This window comes from Xiphophorus couchianus, chromosome 23 (genome assembly GCF_001444195.1).
Source record: "Xiphophorus couchianus chromosome 23, X_couchianus-1.0, whole genome shotgun sequence".
NCBI classification, from domain to species: Eukaryota; Metazoa; Chordata; class Actinopteri; order Cyprinodontiformes; family Poeciliidae; genus Xiphophorus; species Xiphophorus couchianus.
Genome location: NC_040250.1, coordinates 17,230,851 through 17,249,620, shown reverse-complemented (window position 1 = coordinate 17,249,620; position 18,770 = coordinate 17,230,851). Strand labels below are relative to the sequence as shown.

General features: G+C 36.7%; 1 protein-coding gene and 2 long non-coding RNA genes across 4 annotated transcripts; all 3 read right to left on the bottom strand.

Annotated features, from left to right (window-relative positions):
• Window positions 1-954: 954 nt before the first annotated feature.
• Window positions 955-5,945, bottom strand: LOC114139501 (uncharacterized). 2 transcript variants are annotated; one of them, XM_028009488.1, is made up of 8 exons: window positions 5,800-5,945; window positions 5,084-5,425; window positions 4,650-4,910; window positions 2,472-2,798; window positions 2,071-2,322; window positions 1,874-1,978; window positions 1,677-1,778; window positions 955-1,560 (listed from the first exon to the last, which is right to left on the bottom strand). In XM_028009488.1, exons 1-8 carry the CDS (start codon window positions 5,846-5,848, stop codon window positions 1,316-1,318), a joined length of 1,683 nt encoding a protein of 560 aa, XP_027865289.1. In that variant the 5' UTR covers window positions 5,849-5,945; the 3' UTR covers window positions 955-1,315. The 2 variants fall into 2 exon arrangements, with proteins under 2 accessions (XP_027865289.1, XP_027865290.1); XM_028009489.1 differs by having other exon boundaries at window positions 5,084-5,422.
• Window positions 5,946-8,068: 2,123 nt separating this feature from the next.
• Window positions 8,069-10,169, bottom strand: LOC114139504 (uncharacterized). The gene is made up of 2 exons (XR_003594458.1): window positions 10,059-10,169; window positions 8,069-9,960 (listed from the first exon to the last, which is right to left on the bottom strand). It is a non-coding gene; the product is annotated as an uncharacterized LOC114139504 (long non-coding RNA).
• Window positions 10,170-11,111: 942 nt separating this feature from the next.
• On the bottom strand, window positions 11,112-12,732 carry LOC114139505 (uncharacterized). The gene is made up of 2 exons (XR_003594459.1): window positions 11,515-12,732; window positions 11,112-11,415 (listed from the first exon to the last, which is right to left on the bottom strand). It is a non-coding gene; the product is annotated as an uncharacterized LOC114139505 (long non-coding RNA).
• Between the last annotated feature and the right edge of the window lie 6,038 nt (window positions 12,733-18,770).

Below are 18,770 nucleotides of genomic sequence, written 5' to 3'. Positions count from 1 at the left end.
TCAGGTCCATTATGGTTGTTTTCATACTTGCTTTGTGGCATACTAAAAGCCATATCTAAGCGTTGGTATAAAGGAACAATGACGCACAAAAGAATCATAAAGGAAGTAAAAGCTCTACGCTAACTTTTCTGAACATTTCTGCATTTGAAAAGAGCCCTGTGGGTTAAAAATAGTGACTTAGTTTATGTTATCTGTGTTTCTTAGTGATTCTCACCTATGCAACAAATATAAACAAATTGCATTTGAAGCTAAGAGCCAGTGGTCAATAAACAAGGGTGGAGCTCAGAAGTGTTTACCCCTGCAACAATATGAACTGTCAACCACTACACAGTTGACAGTTCATATTGTTGCATGTTGCCATTAGAGTTGTTTTGCATCAATCCTTGTGCACGGTGCTCCAACTCAACAAATGTATTTATTTATTTAAGCTTCCAGGCACAAGTAGAAAATACCCCATTAACTCTTTACAGCTGTAGCACAAGTTGTGATTTGGTGGTTTAGTTATACAGTTGATTGGCATTATGTCTAGAGTCTAGACTAAGTTTTGGGAATACAGAGAAAATCCCAAAATTTGGTTTGATCAATAGCTTAAAGACAGATGATGTTCTATTTGAAGTGTGTAGTGCTCACACTACACACTTCTGGAAACCCTGTGGTGAACTTCACCGTTGTCTGAGTAACTTTTTGGGCTTAGAATTAGACTTAATTATGTGTATTCTTGTACATCAGTTTCCCATGGTGTATAATTACAAACTATTTTGGTGTTTTTACTTGGACAAAGACAATGGATCAATAGGCTGCCTGCCTCTTTTCTGTCTTACAAGTTCACTGACCTTCATCTGTGAGACTCCTGGTTTAGAAACTACAAGACGAGCAGTGAAAACTGGCCCATGTTTTCACAACATGGGCCTGTTTTTGTTTTTAAAATAAATAAACAGAGCAAGAAAGTTGTTGTTTTTTTTTACTTGCACAACAAACTACATACAATATTTAATTTAGACACTCCATGTAGTCAAATTTTGCAGGGATTTTTAAATACATGTAGAGCATAAAAATGATCCCAATGTTTGCCTGATTACAAAAATGCCATAAAACATTAAAAGGTTTTGTGAACAGACTAGAAAATGTCTTAGTGTATTTTCAGCTTAGGCAAACCCCACAAGCTGAGAAAAGTAAAACAAGCATCAAACTTAACTGCGTTTTGAAAAGTAAACCACATTAATTGAAAGTTTGAGACATTCTGGCATCCTTACTTTGTCCCATCCACCTGATTTCAATAATGTACACTTTGTAAAGGAGACCGCAGTAACTCAGGTCACCTAACTTTACGGACTTGTGCATAGATAGGAGCTACTGCCGATACCTCCGACTGCAGAGGAAGTTCTGAAAGGGTCACTTGTTTGACCTCCACTTCTTCTTCCACACTTTCCTCCGTTTGCCTCTCTGAAAGGGTCACTTGTTTGACCTCCACTTCTTCTTCCACACTTTCCTCTGTTTGCCTCTCCTGTTGTGCCACAATCCTGACTTCAGCATAGATAGGTTCGCTGTTGTCTTTCTCCACTGCAAAATGTCAGAAAGGCATTGTTCAGGTAAACGCACTATTTGTTTTGGGGGTTTATTCAATTCAACAAGAAATATAAATTACAAAAGAATTAAGTATGAAATCAGGTCAGTACCTTTGAAAGTATGTTTTTTCTTATGGGTGCAGATGACTTGTATTCCAAGAACTAAGAGAAATACCAGTGCTAAGAATACACCAGCCAATACTGCCAACAAGCCTGTTTGAGAAGCAAAAATAAGCAAACATAGATCTTTACAGTCAAAGTTTGATTAGCGGTGTATTTCTAGGGGACACAACATGCAGTTGCCTTACCTTCAACACTGTATGCAACTGCTTCAACACAAAGGGTGTTACCTTCTGCCAACACCCACTCAGATATCTGCGTCCCATTGTAAGTGCAGTTAATGAAAATGAACCCTGGGAGAAGGGAAACAATGCATGATTGTGATTGTGCTACTGTTAAAATGATCAAGTAGTATTTTTTCATAGTTTTTAATGTTGTCATTTACCACATGTAGATATGGTTTTCTCTGTCGAGAGAGAACTGAACCGATTCCAGACTGAGCAGACCAGACGTCCTGAGATATTCGGCCTCAGAACAATGACGTCAGTCTCATTTTCTAATAACTCTGAGTTTGTCAGTGTGTGTCCATCCAGAGTCCAGTTGTATTGCAGACTATCACCTGCCTCTGAGTGACAGGACACCTTCATCTGTCCCTGAGACAAACACTCAGACACTATCTTGATGGAGGACACAGGGGCTGAAAGAGAAACATTTGATTTCTTTCCAGAAATTTGCAGATTTGCAAAAGAAGTATACATGTGGAATAAGATAAGAAAACTATTAAGATGTTAAATGGAGATCTGTCATTGTGACAGATCTTCTCCCACAGGGGGGGAAATCATTTACCTTCAACAATTAGCTGAAGATTCCTCTTTTCTATTTGTCGTCCATCTGAATCGAACGTTTCCAAAGAGTAGTCACCACTGTCAGCTCTGCTGAGATTCATGATGCTGAATGTACCATACCGGGGAATAAAGATATTTCTGCCCTCAGTGTCATTTGGAGCAAAACTGTTCCATCTCCCTCTTAGGATTGTTGTTGTTCTATTTTTCCATTCGTATTTGGGGGTTTGTGAAGTGTTGTTCATCAGTTGAATGACCACCGTTCCTCCCAAAGCTCCATAACACTTAGCTTCGTCTTCTTGGATGTTACATTGAGTTTCATGAGTTTTTTCTGAAAAAGTAGACAGACAACCTTAAAAGTAAAAGAGTAATGCCTAAGATTCCACAAACTAAATTCTAAAGAAAAACTTTAGAAATTATGTACATTTCCAAGAACTCTAATTAGATCATTTTTGAGATATGATCTCAGTGGTGTTACACGGTGACGGTGTTGGGAACTGGTACGAATCTGGTAGCTCAGAAAATGAGCCTGATAAAAAAAAAAAAACCTGACTCGTAGTTGTGCAAGTATTTAAGAAAAATGTTTCAGATTTTCATTTGAAAACATTTCTTGAGAACCGTGTACAATTCTTTCCACTTCACCAATATGTGAAGACATTGAAGTTTGTCTCAGAAAAAAATCCAGTGGTATGCGTACTTTTGAAAGACCACCTCTTGCATATTTTACATTACGTTTTTTGACCTTGGTCTGCTTTGCAATTGCATCTGGTGAATTTACTTGAAAGACAAGCATTAAAATAAGATAAACTGTCACTGTTTGTGGCCTGTGAGATTGTGTTGTGATCTTTCTGTTCTGACAGGTTGTGGTATTTATTCTTGCAAACTAGTGGGCAGCTTAAAACTTATGTACCTTTAAATAAAACATTTAAAAAACATCCTCTATGTGTGCGTGCTTGGGAACAGCCAAAGGAAGATGGTGTGAACTTCAAGCAGTTTAAAAGACTTTGACACTGGTTCACACATATTTTTTATGTTAAAGATCACTCTGTGAGGAAGCTTTAAGCCACATAGGTCACACCATCCATCAGTGTTAATGCCATTGCACCGACTATGCTCAGATGAACTGCAAACATCTACCACTAGAGAGAAAGTTAACCACAATCCCATAGCTGATTTAGCTAATGCCAAAAAATAAATTATGAGAAGTGTGCAATTGTGAATTATGCTTTACATTAAGCATCAAAATGAGCAAATCTGACTGCATTCAAAGGTTTGATGCAAAACTGACAGGGTGGATAACGCAGATGCACTCCAATACATGAATAATGTTAAAACTCTGCTCCACCAAGTATGGCCGGGAACAGCTTAGATGATGTGTACATGCACAAATGTATACTCTCAAGTTTAAATTGGGAAGTCTATATATATATATATATATATATATATATATATATATATATATATATATATATATATATATATATATATATATAAAGACAAGACCCAAGGTGTAGATTGTGCAAGGAGGTCCCTGAGACAGTCCAGCACATAACAGCAGGATGCCAGATGCTGGCAGGGAAAGCGTACATGGAACGACATAACCAAGTTGCAGGCATAGTGTACAGAAACATCTGTGCAGAATATGGACTGGAAACCCCGAGATCAAAGTGGGAAACACCCCCAAAGGTGGCGGAGAATGCCAGAGCTAAGATCCTGTGGGACTTCCAGATCCAGACAGACAAAATGGTAATGGCGAACCAACCAGACATTGTCGTAGTGGATAAACAACAGAGGAAAGCCGTTGTGGTAGATGTAGCAATACCAAGCGACTGCAACATCAGGAAAAAAGAGCATGAGAAACTAGAGAAATACCAGGGCCTCAGGGAGGAACTGGAGAGGGCCTGGAAGGTGAAGACCACAGCGGTGCCTGTGGTCATCGGGGCCCTCGGGGCAGTCACCCCCAAACTGGACCAATGGCTACAACAGATCCCAGGAACAACATCAGACATCTCAGTCCAGAAATGTGCAGTCCTTGGCACAGCCAAGATACTGCGCAGAACCCTCAAGCTCCCAGGCCTCTGGTAGAGGACCCGAGCTCAGAGGATAAGAACCACCCGCGGTGGATGAGAAGGGAATTTTTTTTTTTTTTTAATGTAACAAAACTCATCTATGGTTGACTAACCTTCACAAAGAGATATCCTCTCCCCTTTTGAGACACAGCTGATGTTATTCCAAACTGAGCAGGTCAGGTTTCCTGGCATGTTTTGTTTCAGAATAATGATGTTATTCACAGGATTTCTTCTCAGGATCTCTGTGTCTCTGGTTGGTTGTCCATTCAGAATCCAGGAGTACTGAGGACCGTCCCCACCCTCACAGACACAGGACACCTTTAACAACCCCTGAGCCACACAGTCCAAGATCATACGCACAGACGACACAGGAGCTGAAAGAGGCATACAGATACAAACACTGAAATTAGAACAGGAATAACATGTTTTTATAACGTCTTATTTAAATCATGGAAAGTTTTTTTACAATGTTATATGCCTAAGGTAAGGTCATATTATAAACAATAATTACTAAAATGAAATATGTTTTTTAAAAAATCCAATTTACCTTGAACATTCAGCTGTAGAGTCTTATTTTCTTTTCTTTTCCCATCTGAATCAAAAATCTCAAGCATATATTTACCACTGTCACTTCTGCTCAGGTTATTGATTTCGAATGTTCCTTTATTAAGAATAAAGACAGATCTGCTGCTCATGGTATTGGAAATAAGCATATTGCTCTTGACAACAAGAATATTTTGGGTTGACTCATTCTTCATTGATGCTTCCTTCTTCAAATTGAATCTGTGTTTTTCTGAGGTTTCTTCCATCAGCTTAAAGGCCACAGTTCCTCCCAACGCGCCATAGCAGTGAGCTCCCTTCTGTCTGGCATCACAGTACTTTTCAGCTGCTGAAAATTAAAAACATAAAGGTACAAAGAAGAAAAGCTTTTACCCTTTAGTTTCTACAGAATCAAAAACAAAGCGAGCTGGTAGGAGCATTTGTGTGGGAAACCAGTTTGCTGAAGCAAGCCCACGGGTTTCCAGAACTCTTCTTGTGTGAACATACAACCAAGAGAGGACGTTTTTCATTTATGGCTGAGTTTTATTAGTAAAAGACAAATGATACGTGGCATTTAGAGCAAAAACATTGCTTTAAACATGTCATTCATCAGCATCAGTTACAAATCAATGTCTTCAGTCATTTCCTTCAGGCAGAAGTTTCTTCAAATGTAGTGACTTGCTTTTTGTGATGAAATAAATTAATAAAACTTGAAAAACTTACCGTGAGATACTTCCAGGAGCACAATCAACAGTCCAACCACAGCTTTCATATCTCCCCAGGAGCTGCCACTCTACTTTGTGCAGGCAAGCTACCCAGAATGGTGTAAAATGGTTCCTGTTAGTAATCAACCTGAGAACAGAAGCCGTGGGCGCACAGATGAAAAAGGAAATGATGAGAGCGTGGTCACTTCTCAACCAAAGACGGAACACCTCCTCCCAGCCAATGGTACTGTTTTCTTATTGTAGTACGAAGAAAAACAAAAACTTTCTCATGTCTCTGTGGCCACAGTGTTTTTGCGTCATAAAGGTGGCTGCCTTGCCGAAGCAGAGATAAAGGATGTTTGCATTAGAATGACGAGGCTCAAGATAAAAATATTGAAGCATCTTCACCTTGAACATGTTTTTAACTATGTACTGGTTGCATCACAGCAAGAATCTTCTGAGATTGAACCTCAGTTAAGACCTTCCTGAGAAATGGTGCTATCTATTTCTCACAAACCAAAACATATATGTTAGGCTATTTACTAAAATCCCATTATGTTTGAGAGTATGCATGCTTGGTTTGTGTCACTGTAATGAACTTGAGATCTATTCACATTCTGTCGGCAATCGGGAAGAGTGGTCGCCATCTTGTGTAGAGTAAACATTGGATGACTATTTTTTAATTTGGGTTTTGACCTGTTTTTAGACCTGTTTCCCCCAGAAATCTGTGGCAATATAACTAATTTAACAATCCATTAAAAAGGAGTGAACAATTACAACAAAGACAAGCATGATGTTCAGAAAGTTTTCCATATTTGTTCTTACCCTGTTGAGAAGTGCAAGAGTACTAAAGTTCACTTCAACCATCACGAGGAGGGAAGTGGGCACTGGTATCGATCAGAGGACCCGGGGAGACAAATGGATAAATGTAGTTACCAAGTCACTTAATATCTTGTAAGGTAACAACAACACAGTGACATCACATGTTGACTTCATTTTTCTACCTCTCTTTCTCCAGCTTAGTGTTTTAAGCTATACTTAGTTGGACTTCCTGTTATTTAAAAAAGTGTTTACAACCATGCAGCTCTTGTTGTTCCCACTAGATGTCCTCATTGCTCACTTTAGAACATCCGCTCTGCACGAGTAAAAAACCCAATTGTTTCCATTCGCCACCTCATCCTCCCAGTACATCCGCTCAGTCGTTTCATCATGGTCCATTTCTCTGTCTCCCTTGTCATCTTATTTTATTCTCTCTTGTTTTTGCTTGGTTATGTTTCTTTTTAACATTGTGTAATTTTTAAATCAAAAAATAAAAAAGTCTTCATCCTGATCCAGTCTTTAGGGTACCTGCATCCGGATGCATAATAATATTCCTCATAGAACTACAATATAAAGTTTCCACATCAAGTAAATAACATTTTTGAAGCATCTAAATCAGGCATGAGATCATTTTTATTTTAGGTTATGAAATCAACCAATCCAGCAAGACTCCAGGGCTAAAGATCACAAAGCAAGCCATGATTTAAATGTCATCATGGATTCAATATTGAATTTGAACAACCAAATACAACTTTAATAACTAAAAAAATAACTTGTCTTCACAAAACAGGGCACAGATAAACTGGTGCATGCTTCTAATTTCTAATTTCAGTAAAGTCAACTATTTCAGCTTCAGGTTAACCAAAATGGTGCTGTGACTGTCAAAGTCCCGGTTATCTTCAGTAAAATTGGTAATGGAAAACCAGTCCTTAAATCACTTGGAAATACAGAATTTCAAATCTTGGTCTTTAAATCGCTGAAGAGTCTTCACCCTAAATACATGTGATAGTACTGTGTCAGGTATGAACCATGTCCACATCTTCCTATAACCAGTTTTTAACAAGAGGAGCCAGCTTTTGGTTTTTAAGTCCCTGAGCTTTGAAAACTTGAGATGTGCAGAGACTATTAGCTTCTGTAAATCAAGACTGAAAACATGCTTTTCTTTGTCATTTCCATAATGGCCATAGATAGCTTTATCATTTAAATACTACCATGTCTTAACTTTTTATTTGTTTAGATTGGGATTTTGTCATTTCATTTTCAATGTGTATTTTTTGTTTCTGATCTATTTGATTTACCTTTAGGTCTCCCTGCAGTTGCAACATTGAAACTTTATTCTAACTTTTGTTGCAGTATTTTAGCTGGTTAACGCCACGCTTTTAGCAGACGTTTAATTTAAGAAAAAAAATTGCAGCTGAACCAACATCACAGATATTTGATATTTGAAGAAGGTGAGGAGGGTCCTAACAGACAAGAAGATGACAGTCTTTTATTTAGTGTGTGTGCTTAACATAGATCTATAGGAGACAGATCCATTTGCAGCAGTCATTACATGTGGATCAAAACACTTAAGGCAGCCAACTCATACAGAATATTTTCCACTTTTTTACTTCCCAACACTCCCAATCATACAAGGACAGAAGACAGAAATTAAAATGAACTAAACAAAAAAAAAAAAAACAATATCAAAATGAAACAAAGAAAATTAACCGTACTGCAGCACAACAATTACCTCAAGCTGACTCAACCTATAATAGTATAGACAGAAATTAAGTAAACTGTGGCACTAAAAGGGTCAATATCGAAAGCTCCATGTTTTAGTCACAACAAATGATAAAAGGAAGCTTGAGGTTATTTTGACATGAGGTGACAGAAGTGAAACAAAGTAAACATGTCAACACACAGGATTTCCCCCCTGCCCCCCCCATTCTCTTTTTCCTCTCAGTCACCGTCTGGATGTTTCACATTCAAAATTATTCTTATTATTGTAGATTCACATTAACTTTTGACTATTCAATGCGCAGTGGGGGAAAGAAGCACCACAACATAAAATCAAACACATTCACAAAGCCTGAGCTTTTCCAATCCCATTGCATAATTAGGCTTTGGAAACACATGGGTTTTAGAAATCATTGGTTTAAAACTGCTAATTTATGATAAATTAAGTAATAGAATACATTTTGTCATTAAAGTAGAATGTAAGCATGAGCCTTAAGGATAGAGTAGGAAGGTAGAGTAAACACACTATTTACAACAACTGATGTTGAAGGGCGTATTTAATTTCAACAGTATGTTGATTTGAGGTGATGTAGGCCAACAAGTTAAGAATCAATAAACTAGAAAAAAGGTGTGAAGAAAAATAAGCTAATGTTTAGATCTCTGCTCAGTTCCTCATTATAGATAAAACAGTTCGTGTGGGTTACTATAAGGGGTTTTGAGGATGTGCACAACTTAGTTTCACTGCGTTTAAACTTTGGCCCAACCAATAAAGTTCAGCAGCTGGTTTGGGCAAGGGTAAACCAGCGTAGAATATAACTATGTTGGATTTAATCTAATTTATTAATTCTACCCTCAATGTCAGACTTAAACAGGATTACATATCTGGGATGGAAACCAACTTAAAGATTCCTGAAACTGAGTTTGTGTGGCAAAGGTTTAAAGTTTGTTGATTGAGATGCAGCAAACAAAGTTTCTTGATTAAATTGTAATCAAGAAACTTAGTAAAGGTTCTTTATTACAGTAAAGTGCTCAGTAAAGTGTAAGTATTGGATGTTAGATGGAATAAACAGAAGCATGCCATATGTTTATGATAAGTTTATAAGCCAACAGAACTGACAAGAATGTATTCTTTGTAAAATATAACATTTAATCAATTTACATTAAACAGTAACAAACATGGGAAAATAATACATGTTTCAGACATAGAAAAGTACTTAAACTACAATGTTCTAGTTGCTACGTCTAACTTTTAAGGATACCAATGATGGTTTACGGTGGTTTAGACACTAACAATCCAGAGGAAAAACTTTCCTAAGATGCTGTGGTGGCGCAGGGGTTAAGCACAACCCACATATATGGAGGCCTTAGTCCTTGACGAGGCTGTCACAGATTCGATTCCCGGCCTGGCGATCTTTGCTGCATGTCTTCCCCCTTCTCTCATTACCCTCTTTCCTGTCAATTCACTGTCAAATAAAGGTCACTAGAGCCAATAAAATCTTTTTTTTTTAAAATTTAAAAAAGATGGTAAAAACCCAGTTTGTGAGTGGTTTTTAAGAGTCCTTTGGCCTGTGTCCACTTCTGATGATCGGTGTGGTTGAGATTGTCAAAGATCATTCTCATAGGGTTTGTCTGATGTGTTTGCCTGAAAAAAAATATATTTTTTTTACACAAGAAGAAAAGAAGTTCCCAAAACATTTACTGACATTGACTGATGTCAATGTCAGGTGTTTTAGTCTCTACCTTTGGTATTTCTACGTTTCCTCAATATGCAACAGATGCAGCAAGTTAACAGCACAATCAGGAGGACACCAAGCACCGCGCTGCAGAGTAGCAGGATAGGATAAAAGTTGGCTGAGGAAGTAAACAACAATAAAAAACATGTTAGGTATTATATAGCATTGGTGACCTAACATAAATCCACCATAGTGCCACAGATTATTTTGTTGTTCTACTAACAAGAAAGAAAGAAAGTTTGCTGTGACTTTTCTAACAGATTATTAATTAACCAGGACATTTCAATTCAAATTAGGGCTTTTGACCGACTGACTTAAAAAGAGTAAACACTCATAACAGGAAACATTATTAGTACAAATTTAGATGCAGCAGATATGTTAATTACAAGTTATTTACCAGCATTTTCTTTGCAAGACCTTGGCACACAACATTGCTAGGTAAACCTGAGAGGGTTTCATTTGAGATGCTAAATTGAGTTCTGAGATTAGAAATGGTGAACCTAAAACATGAATTACTTCATTTCTTATCTACATTTTGAAATATTTGCTGGAAGAGTGAGCTTGCACAACGCTCTTTGCAGGGTTAGAAACATTCACTCTCAGCTAAATAAACCAAAATTATCCAGTGGCTCCAACTCAAACTGCAATATCATTGAATAAAATTAAAAGCAGAGCTACACACCCAGAGTAACATCTGCTACAAGTATCTGTTAAACCAGAGCCAATTCCTGTGACTGAACCACACCTATCCACCAGAGGTTTCACAGTTGTGATTGATGTCAAACAAAAGCTACAAATGTCTAGCAAAAGTCTTAACAGGTAGAGGTTAAAACATCAATTCTATCAAACCTCAATATGCAGACACCAAGATAAATATTATTGGGTGTGGATGAAAATGCCTGTGATTTGTATCATAACATGTGCTTGAAAAGGAATGTTCTAGAAAATTATTGGAAAAGAAAACATACTCCAAAAATTGCAGCAAGAGGCAGAGAAGTAAGACTTCAGAAATGTGAACTTGCCTTGTACTTGAAGGTTGAATTTGATATCTGCTTCTCGCTTCCCATTTTTATCATATCTCTCCACTACATATAGACCTGTATCATTCCATGTCACGTTGATAATCTTGAGTGTTCCTGTGTCGATTGTGAATTCTGTTCTGTTGTTCTCAGCTACCTTCACTTTTTCTCTCTTTAGAGAAAATATTTCAGCACGATTTGTTTCATTATAAAACTTGAAACAGTGCAACTTGTAGCCGACTGCATTGGTCAATAACTTGATGTTGACGGATCCTCCGACAACAGGAGAGCAGGAGGAGGTAGCCTGGATGGCATCACATTCAGTGTCGGCGGGTGGAAAAAATGCTGTGAAAGATTCATTTAAATAGCATGTAAATTATCTGGCATCACTAACATTACATAATACTTTTATTAATTAGTAATTATTGATGTTCTGTAACTCACCATGACTTCCTCCAGTCAATACAAGAAGAAGAATAAATTGCTCCATGCTGCTCCTTTGTTATGTGGTTTAACCTCTTAAAAAAGTGAGATGTTGCAAAGAGAGATAATGTTATCAGCCTTCCATGAAGCTCTGCTGTCAGACTGTGCCAGATACTCACAGGAACTACAAAAGGTGGGGTGTTGCTGATATTTCCAACAAGGAAGGAAATGAATTTTAACGGTCTCACTTCTTGAAAAGTAAAAAAAAAAAAAAAAGCTGCTTGGCCTCATGCCATTGCGACATTGTCTTGAGAAATATGTCTTACATGTGACAAAGTCTCTCTTTCCTCTTTACATATTACATCATACATATTATTGAACCTGGAGCCACCCAAGTGACAATATTTTAACCACATGTTGCCAAAGCATCTTGGATTTTCATTTTGTGTACTTTACCAAAAAGAGGAAGAAAGTCAAAGAAAACTGTCTGTATATATGTCTGATAAGATGAGACGCTTATAATGAAAGAAAATATTCTACTGCGCATGATGCAGAATCTTACTGTGGGAAACAAATAGACTTATGGGTGAGAGTCAGTGGCAGCCTAACATCAGAGCCTGTGGTTTTTACTGTTATATCTAACTGAGGCACATGACTGCAGCACAACACAAGCTGAGGTTTTATTTTTCAGCATTTACTTCGAGCTCATGCAATGTGGCATTAACCTTAAAGGTGAACAACTTCTCGAATTACATGGAGGTGCAATTAACGAATTGGATCTGTTGAGATAAAGAATAAAAACATATCCCACAGCGTGACGCTGCCACCACCATGTTTCAGAGTGGGTATGGTGTGTTTAGTTATAGAAATAGTAGGTCAAAGTTTTCCTCCACATAGTTTTAAAGGTTTGCCAGACTTCTCATTAGAGTGCCTTAAACTTGTATTCATGTTGTGTTCGCTACACTCTTTGTGGCAAACAGGACTTCTTTCAACAAATTACTTTTCTTGTCCCACTTTACTATGAAGAGTTTTAGATTGCACAACTATTAGGTATCTTCTCTCTTGGCTGCTTCTCTCCTTTCTTAAAAAAATGTTTATGCAAATTGTTATGTTTGTGTAGATTTGCCATAATCTTTACCCTGACATGTTTGCTGTGTTCCCTCATTTTCATGGTGTTTTTTGTCAACAAATGTTTTGTAACAATCAAATGTAGCATACTCAGATAAAATTAGTAAAATTTACTAATATGGTTGCTATTGAAACCAATAGGTTGGTATAGATTTTCAATAGCGGTATCAAAGTAACTGAGGCTAATGTGTGCCACACTATAAATTTTTAGTAATTTACCATTTTGAAAATTGTGTATCTTCTCTTGTCTACTCCGGGTTAATTTTCCTCTTAAATCCAAATAAAGGACATTGACATTTAAGACACTACAGTTCACAGCAGATGTGTGGAAAAATAAAAGTACAACCACACAGGCAGCTTAAGGTGTTAGAAACCTTTGAGCAGAATGAGAGAGTGTGTGGTCTGTTGGTGGTTGGGGTTGGTGGAAACGGGGCTGGCATATATTCAGAGGTTGGAGAGTGTGGGTAGGTGAGGTGGGGGCTGGTTGCTTTTCTACGACATTATAATGTTTAGTAACATAGTAAAACAAATGAAAATAGCTGTAGAAGCTACATCATCAAAAATTTACGGTTAACTTTGAAATATGTCTGACATTGTTGAGTTGAATATTTTTATTCACTTACTAACAATGTAAAAATACTCCCCTAGTTTTAGATGTGAGATGTTTGCCCCTGATGCAGTTTGGAGATTGTAATCTGGCTTTTTTAAAATTTGCTTTAGGAATAATGGTTTCTTCCTCTGTGGGTGGCCTTTTTGTCCATGTTGGTGCAGGGTTCAGCCAGGTAAATTCCTGTTTAAGTAGAAATTTATTTTTAAAGAATGTTGGATGGATTTCTGTTGTTTAACATTTAATATGGAACAAAACACCTCAAAAGAGGTTAAGTACTGAGGTGGGGGAGGCTTATTGCTGGATGTTACCGAAGTGCTTGTACTTGTATATCCGTGTTCTGTTTGGGGGAATTTTTCTGCCATAATTCAAGGGCACACATTTTCAATCTTAAACCAGGACTCCGTGTCTTTTATTCTCAAAACTTTTAATACTTGTAGTCTAAACTTCTGTTCTCTTTCAAATATTCACTGTGCTTCCTCAAACCTTTCTCCTCACTCTCAAAACTTGTCTCAACTCTGATCAAATCTCCACTGGCAATCCTCTCTGCTTGCAGTTTTTGCTCTCGCTTGGAGCAAAAATGTACCACTAGTTTCCTTCTAGTGGGTGTGCCTGAAAATGTAAAAACAAGTATTAAACTTTTGAGAATAAAAGACATGTAATCCTGCTTTCTGATTGAAAATTATGGCAGAAAAATTCCCCCATATAAGTGTAATCAGACAAGTGAGAATGTGTCCTTTGGGCACAAGGAGTGCAGCAGACATCCGGATCCTGTCTGGGAAGCAGCAGACATCTGGATCCTGTCTGGGAAGCATCACAAGATGTCAACACATTTGAATACCATTTTATGTTGTGTCTGGGGAGACTTATATGTAGAGCTTCAAAGACCTGCACATAAAGTGATATCAAACTGTAAACTGAAAGAGGAATGCAGTACCTTAGTGAAAAAGGAACCTTTGAATGTTGGCAAAACCTTAGAGGAACTGAAAAAAATGTACTGTTGGCACCTGAATGAGTGGAGATTAGTATTGTCTGCCCTTGCACCAACAAACTACCTTTGCTCCAACTGAGGCCTGAAAGCTTCTTGTCTTTAGGCCTGAACCTGGAACCTAAGAGAGTTTCCTGCATCGGCATCAGAAAATGTTTGCGGATAGAAACTGAGAAGAGCCAAAAAAAGATGTTGCAATGCATGTGGCACTGAGTGATTTGAAGCCTCATCAGAACTGTTTCAGTTCTGGACAACCTACAGTAACACTTCCTGTTGGGGTGAGGGACATTTTTGTGTGACTGGACGAATGTTACAAAACTTTATTTGTTCTGTGCTCACATTCAAATTATTACACACTTTGACAAGAAAAAGTGACAATGAAAAATAGGACATAAAGTCAACCATTCTGCTTTCATTTTATAATTTATTATACAATTTAGAAGATACTATTTTATGTAGCAGAGAATGCATACTTTGCAGAAATAAAGTACTCCTATGTAAATAATACTAAACTTTTTGTTGGGAATTATTTTGGTTCAACAGAATGCATGTATGGTAATTTGCCACCCTATGGTATTACCACATGTTTGCATTACTCTTTAGAGAGTGATGCAAAAATGGAAGAGGTTTTCATTTTTACTGACCGTAAATGCGGAGAGGTGTGGGGCAGTGCTTAAAAATAGACTGTGTGACTGTGACAACATTGTGGCCACAGTTTCAACAACCAAAATTTGTTTTTTCTAATTTTCACTTGCAAGTATTCCTCTGCTCATTGTAATTATTAAAGCTTTAGCTTTCAGTGTAAATAAGGAAAATCCTTGAGCAGACATTAAACACGCTTTTTATCATCACCAGGGCGCAGCTGCTTGCAATGTAGCCGTTCAGAACCTTTTTTAAAATTTTTAAGCACTTTAATCAAGATTATATATTTTCAGTGACATGTTGGAGGCGTTTTCCAAGTGTGATGAAGATTCATTTGTATCAGTGTGTGGTGGTAAGGTCATGTGTGTGAGCTTCTGCAAACCAGCAGAGGGAAACCTTCCTCTAACTAGTGAGTCATAATGTTTTATTTTAAAACCAGTTATCTGTCTGACTCTTTACAGTATAAGATGAATGCCTTTCTTTTCATAATGAAGACACAAAAGTTTTTGTATGTAGGTGTGCAGGCGTGTGTGTGTGTGTGTGTGTGTGTGTGTGTGTGCGTGTGTGTAGGTGTGTGTGTGTGTGTGTGTGTGTGTGTGTGTGTGTGTTTTTCACTGTTAAACACACTTTGTATTTATATTTATGGTTTTATGTGTGTTATAAGAATGTTTTTTTGTTTGGTTTGTTTTTTTTTAAAATAAAAAATATAAAATTAAAGTGGATATACGAAATGTTTATACTTGCTTTCTTATATATTTGGTTTTTTTTGGTAAAGCAGACGGTATGGGTGGCATTACATTAGATGACTTCAGATGTTTTTCTCCCAGGTTATTTTTTTCTACTTTAGTAAGTTGATCTACAGGGTCTCGCTAAAGTATTTGTCTTATTTAAGCTTTTACGTTCCATTCGTTTTATTTGTATTTAAGGCATAGATCAAGTCAAAGCAACACATAATTGTGAAGCAGAAAGAAAAAGATAATAAAATTGTCTACCTATTTTTACAAATAGTAAAAATGTGACATGTGTATCCAATTCCATTTACTTTGATAATTCTTATTAACTCTTATGCAACTAATCCTTCTGAGGTTATATAAATAGAGGGCACCTGCATGTGATTTCATTACATGTCACATAATGACAACAAAGTTAATTTTATTTACTGCAAAACATGGTGGTAGCTGTGTCACACTGTGGGTAACGGTTTGATGAATAGGAACAGAAAAACTAGTTATAGTTGATGCAGTGAAGAAGAGGAATGAGGAAATTTACTGAATATGTTTTGACCACCTTTGACATGCAGCAAGACACTTCATGTGCTTTTCAGATTCAAAGGTAACACAGTGAATTGTGAACTGAAAGTATGTAAATATCATGCAAATGACAACAATAAGGAAGTCCAGTAAAACCCTGAAGGCTTTGCAACAACTGAGAGCTGTGTGAACAGTTTTAGCTCATCAACAAAGCATCAGTTTATTTCCTGAGATTAAAAACTTTTTCAATAAGATTTATAAGCAAGTGGGTAATATTAAGTAAAATAATAAACCGATTTGTTTTTCTGCTCATGGGGGGAAAACTAGGGTTATTTCAGAAAATACTTTTGAATTTTCTATGATTGACTTGTAATCAAATCTTCTATAAAACAATAGCACCAAAGAATAACTGTCTGAAACAAAGCATTTCTCATCTATTAGGCAAATTTTCAAAAAAACAAAGAATAAGGAGCAATCACCAATTCTGCAAATGGCTCTTAAAATAAGCCTTTTGGTACTTGCACTATGATGCTTTATGTAGAAGCAGTGTTGTTCAGCATGCTACTTGATGAATCCACAGAGCCGTCCTGTTTAGTCAAAAACTCAATAGCATATTAAAATTTTGAGTCATATAAATCACTTCACTCTGTTTTGCAATTACATATGATATCTTTATTATTTCTGAATGATTTGAAATGCAAATTAATAAAATAAAATGTGAGAAATCAAGTAATTGTCTGTGTAAAATGAAAACTAAAAATGAACAAGCAACAGTTGTTAGAAATAAAACGAGAAAAGGTGAGTACATTAATAAAGAGTTACACAACAACATTTGTATCAGTGATCTTAAAAGCACATCCTAAAGCAAAAAAGTTAGACTTGACCAAAAAGTAGTTGCACTGAATTATCAGACTTAATCATAATTTTTAATCTATATTTAACCAATGACTTCCTCAGCTGCTAAGAGTTCAAACAACAGATGATTTTGGTTTCCATTGGTCAGCAAAAAACAATTTCTCTTGAGGATCTGAATAAGGTCCAGGTCATGAATGTTGAAATTTATTATGATGGTCCCAGTTTTCAGTGTAACGTCTGGTAACCTGCACAAATAAGAAAAAAATGATAAAAATAATGATTAGTTAAAAAAAAACCTTCATATTTGTCACAACATTTGACAGTTCAAAAAAATAAATCTATTAATGGACTTTCCTCTGTAATCACAAACAATGAAAGCGGTTTAGGCCAAAAGTTTAAAAGTCAAACAATGATGGGGTGTTTATGAAGCATGCTCTTTCTCTAGAAAATAATATTCACAGATATTGAATAGTGAACTTTTCACTGCAGCAACATCAAATGACAGAAAAGAGCTTAAAAAATGTTTTTAAAAAAATACATCATGCTCCAATCTAAAGAAATGATGAGCAACAAGCTGATTAGCATCATTTATTTTGGAAAGGTTTGCAAACCCATTTTTGTTTTTTGTTTTTTGGGGCTGTGGCTCTCCATCGGAGAACAGTGAGGACCGTTATCCATAAAAAGAGAATATTGAAATTCAATATTGGCCTCGACGAAGGGACGTATTCATGATTTGGCAATAAGAAAAATACTTAGAACTAAGAACTCTTAGACTGAGAAAATTATCTTTATAAATGATCTTTATAATCTCAAAGACTTAGGAAAAATATTTTGTGGACTTCTGAGACAAACCTGGAGGTTTTTGAAAGGAGTTTGTTCCATTACATCTGACCTATGACTAATATATCAGAAAATGACCACCAGAGCTTCAGCCAAACATGGTTGAGTAATATTATAGGATTGATACACTGCTGTAGGATCTGGCCAACTTGTATCAATTCTGCTCTGAAATAGAAAATCCAGCAGGAGAATGTCCAACCATTGGGTTGAGCTCTTAAATTCAAGGTGACTTACGTTATGAGAAAGAACAAGGATTCACAGCACACCAGTGTGACCACTTCCTAATGGTTACAAAACCGAAAACAAAAAAGGAACATGTTGGTAAAGCCAACTGAGAAGCTGTGGGATGACCATGAAGAGGCCCTGCACATGTAAATGAGAGTGAATTTAAACACTTCCGTATTCAAGTTTTTCCACTAAATGGTAAATTGTAATTTTTAAATTTATAAAGTTCCATTCCAGAAAATCATCTAAGATATATGTTGTTTAAAAATGTAAAAAATCACTGGCACTTATCGTAAAGTCTTGAAGGTCATCATTATTGTCAAGGGCTTCCTAAACAGTTATTAGTGTTAAAGGACAATTACTTTCCAGGGTCAAGAAGGCTTGGATAGCCTTTTGTCTTAAGAAATAATATAACCTTTGGAAAACAAAATCAATCTTCACAGGTCTGTACGGCTTTAAAAACCCAGCATTATTTCATATTGTCTATGTGTTCTTTCGGTGTTAATGGCTTCAAAAATATTCGCAAAAATGAGGATGGCCATAACCATCTAAAAACAACTGAACACAACTTTACCAAACATAGAGTTTCTCATTTGTAATGCTTGCGACAATGAGCAGGTGTCACCTTTATTAAAAATTACCTGTCTTTCTGCAGGGCTTCCTCTTCCAAACCACACAGCCAACCAAAATCAAAATGAGAACACCCACCACTGGAAAGATTGATATGTTGATGGTTGTAATA

Bases quoted from the DNA above. Each gene is read 5' to 3' on its own strand.
- LOC114139501 (XM_028009488.1), bottom strand. From the start codon at position 5,848: ATGAAAGCTGTGGTTGGACTGTTGATTGTGCTCCTGGAAGTATCTCAC. The intron at 4,911-5,083 runs GTAAATTGGATT...TGCCTCTTTCAG, and splicing joins TCTACAGCTGAATGTTCAAG to CTCCTGTGTCGTCTGTGCGT. The intron at 1,979-2,070 runs GTAAATGACAAC...CCCTTCTCCCAG, and splicing joins GAAAACCATATCTACATGTG to GGTTCATTTTCATTAACTGC.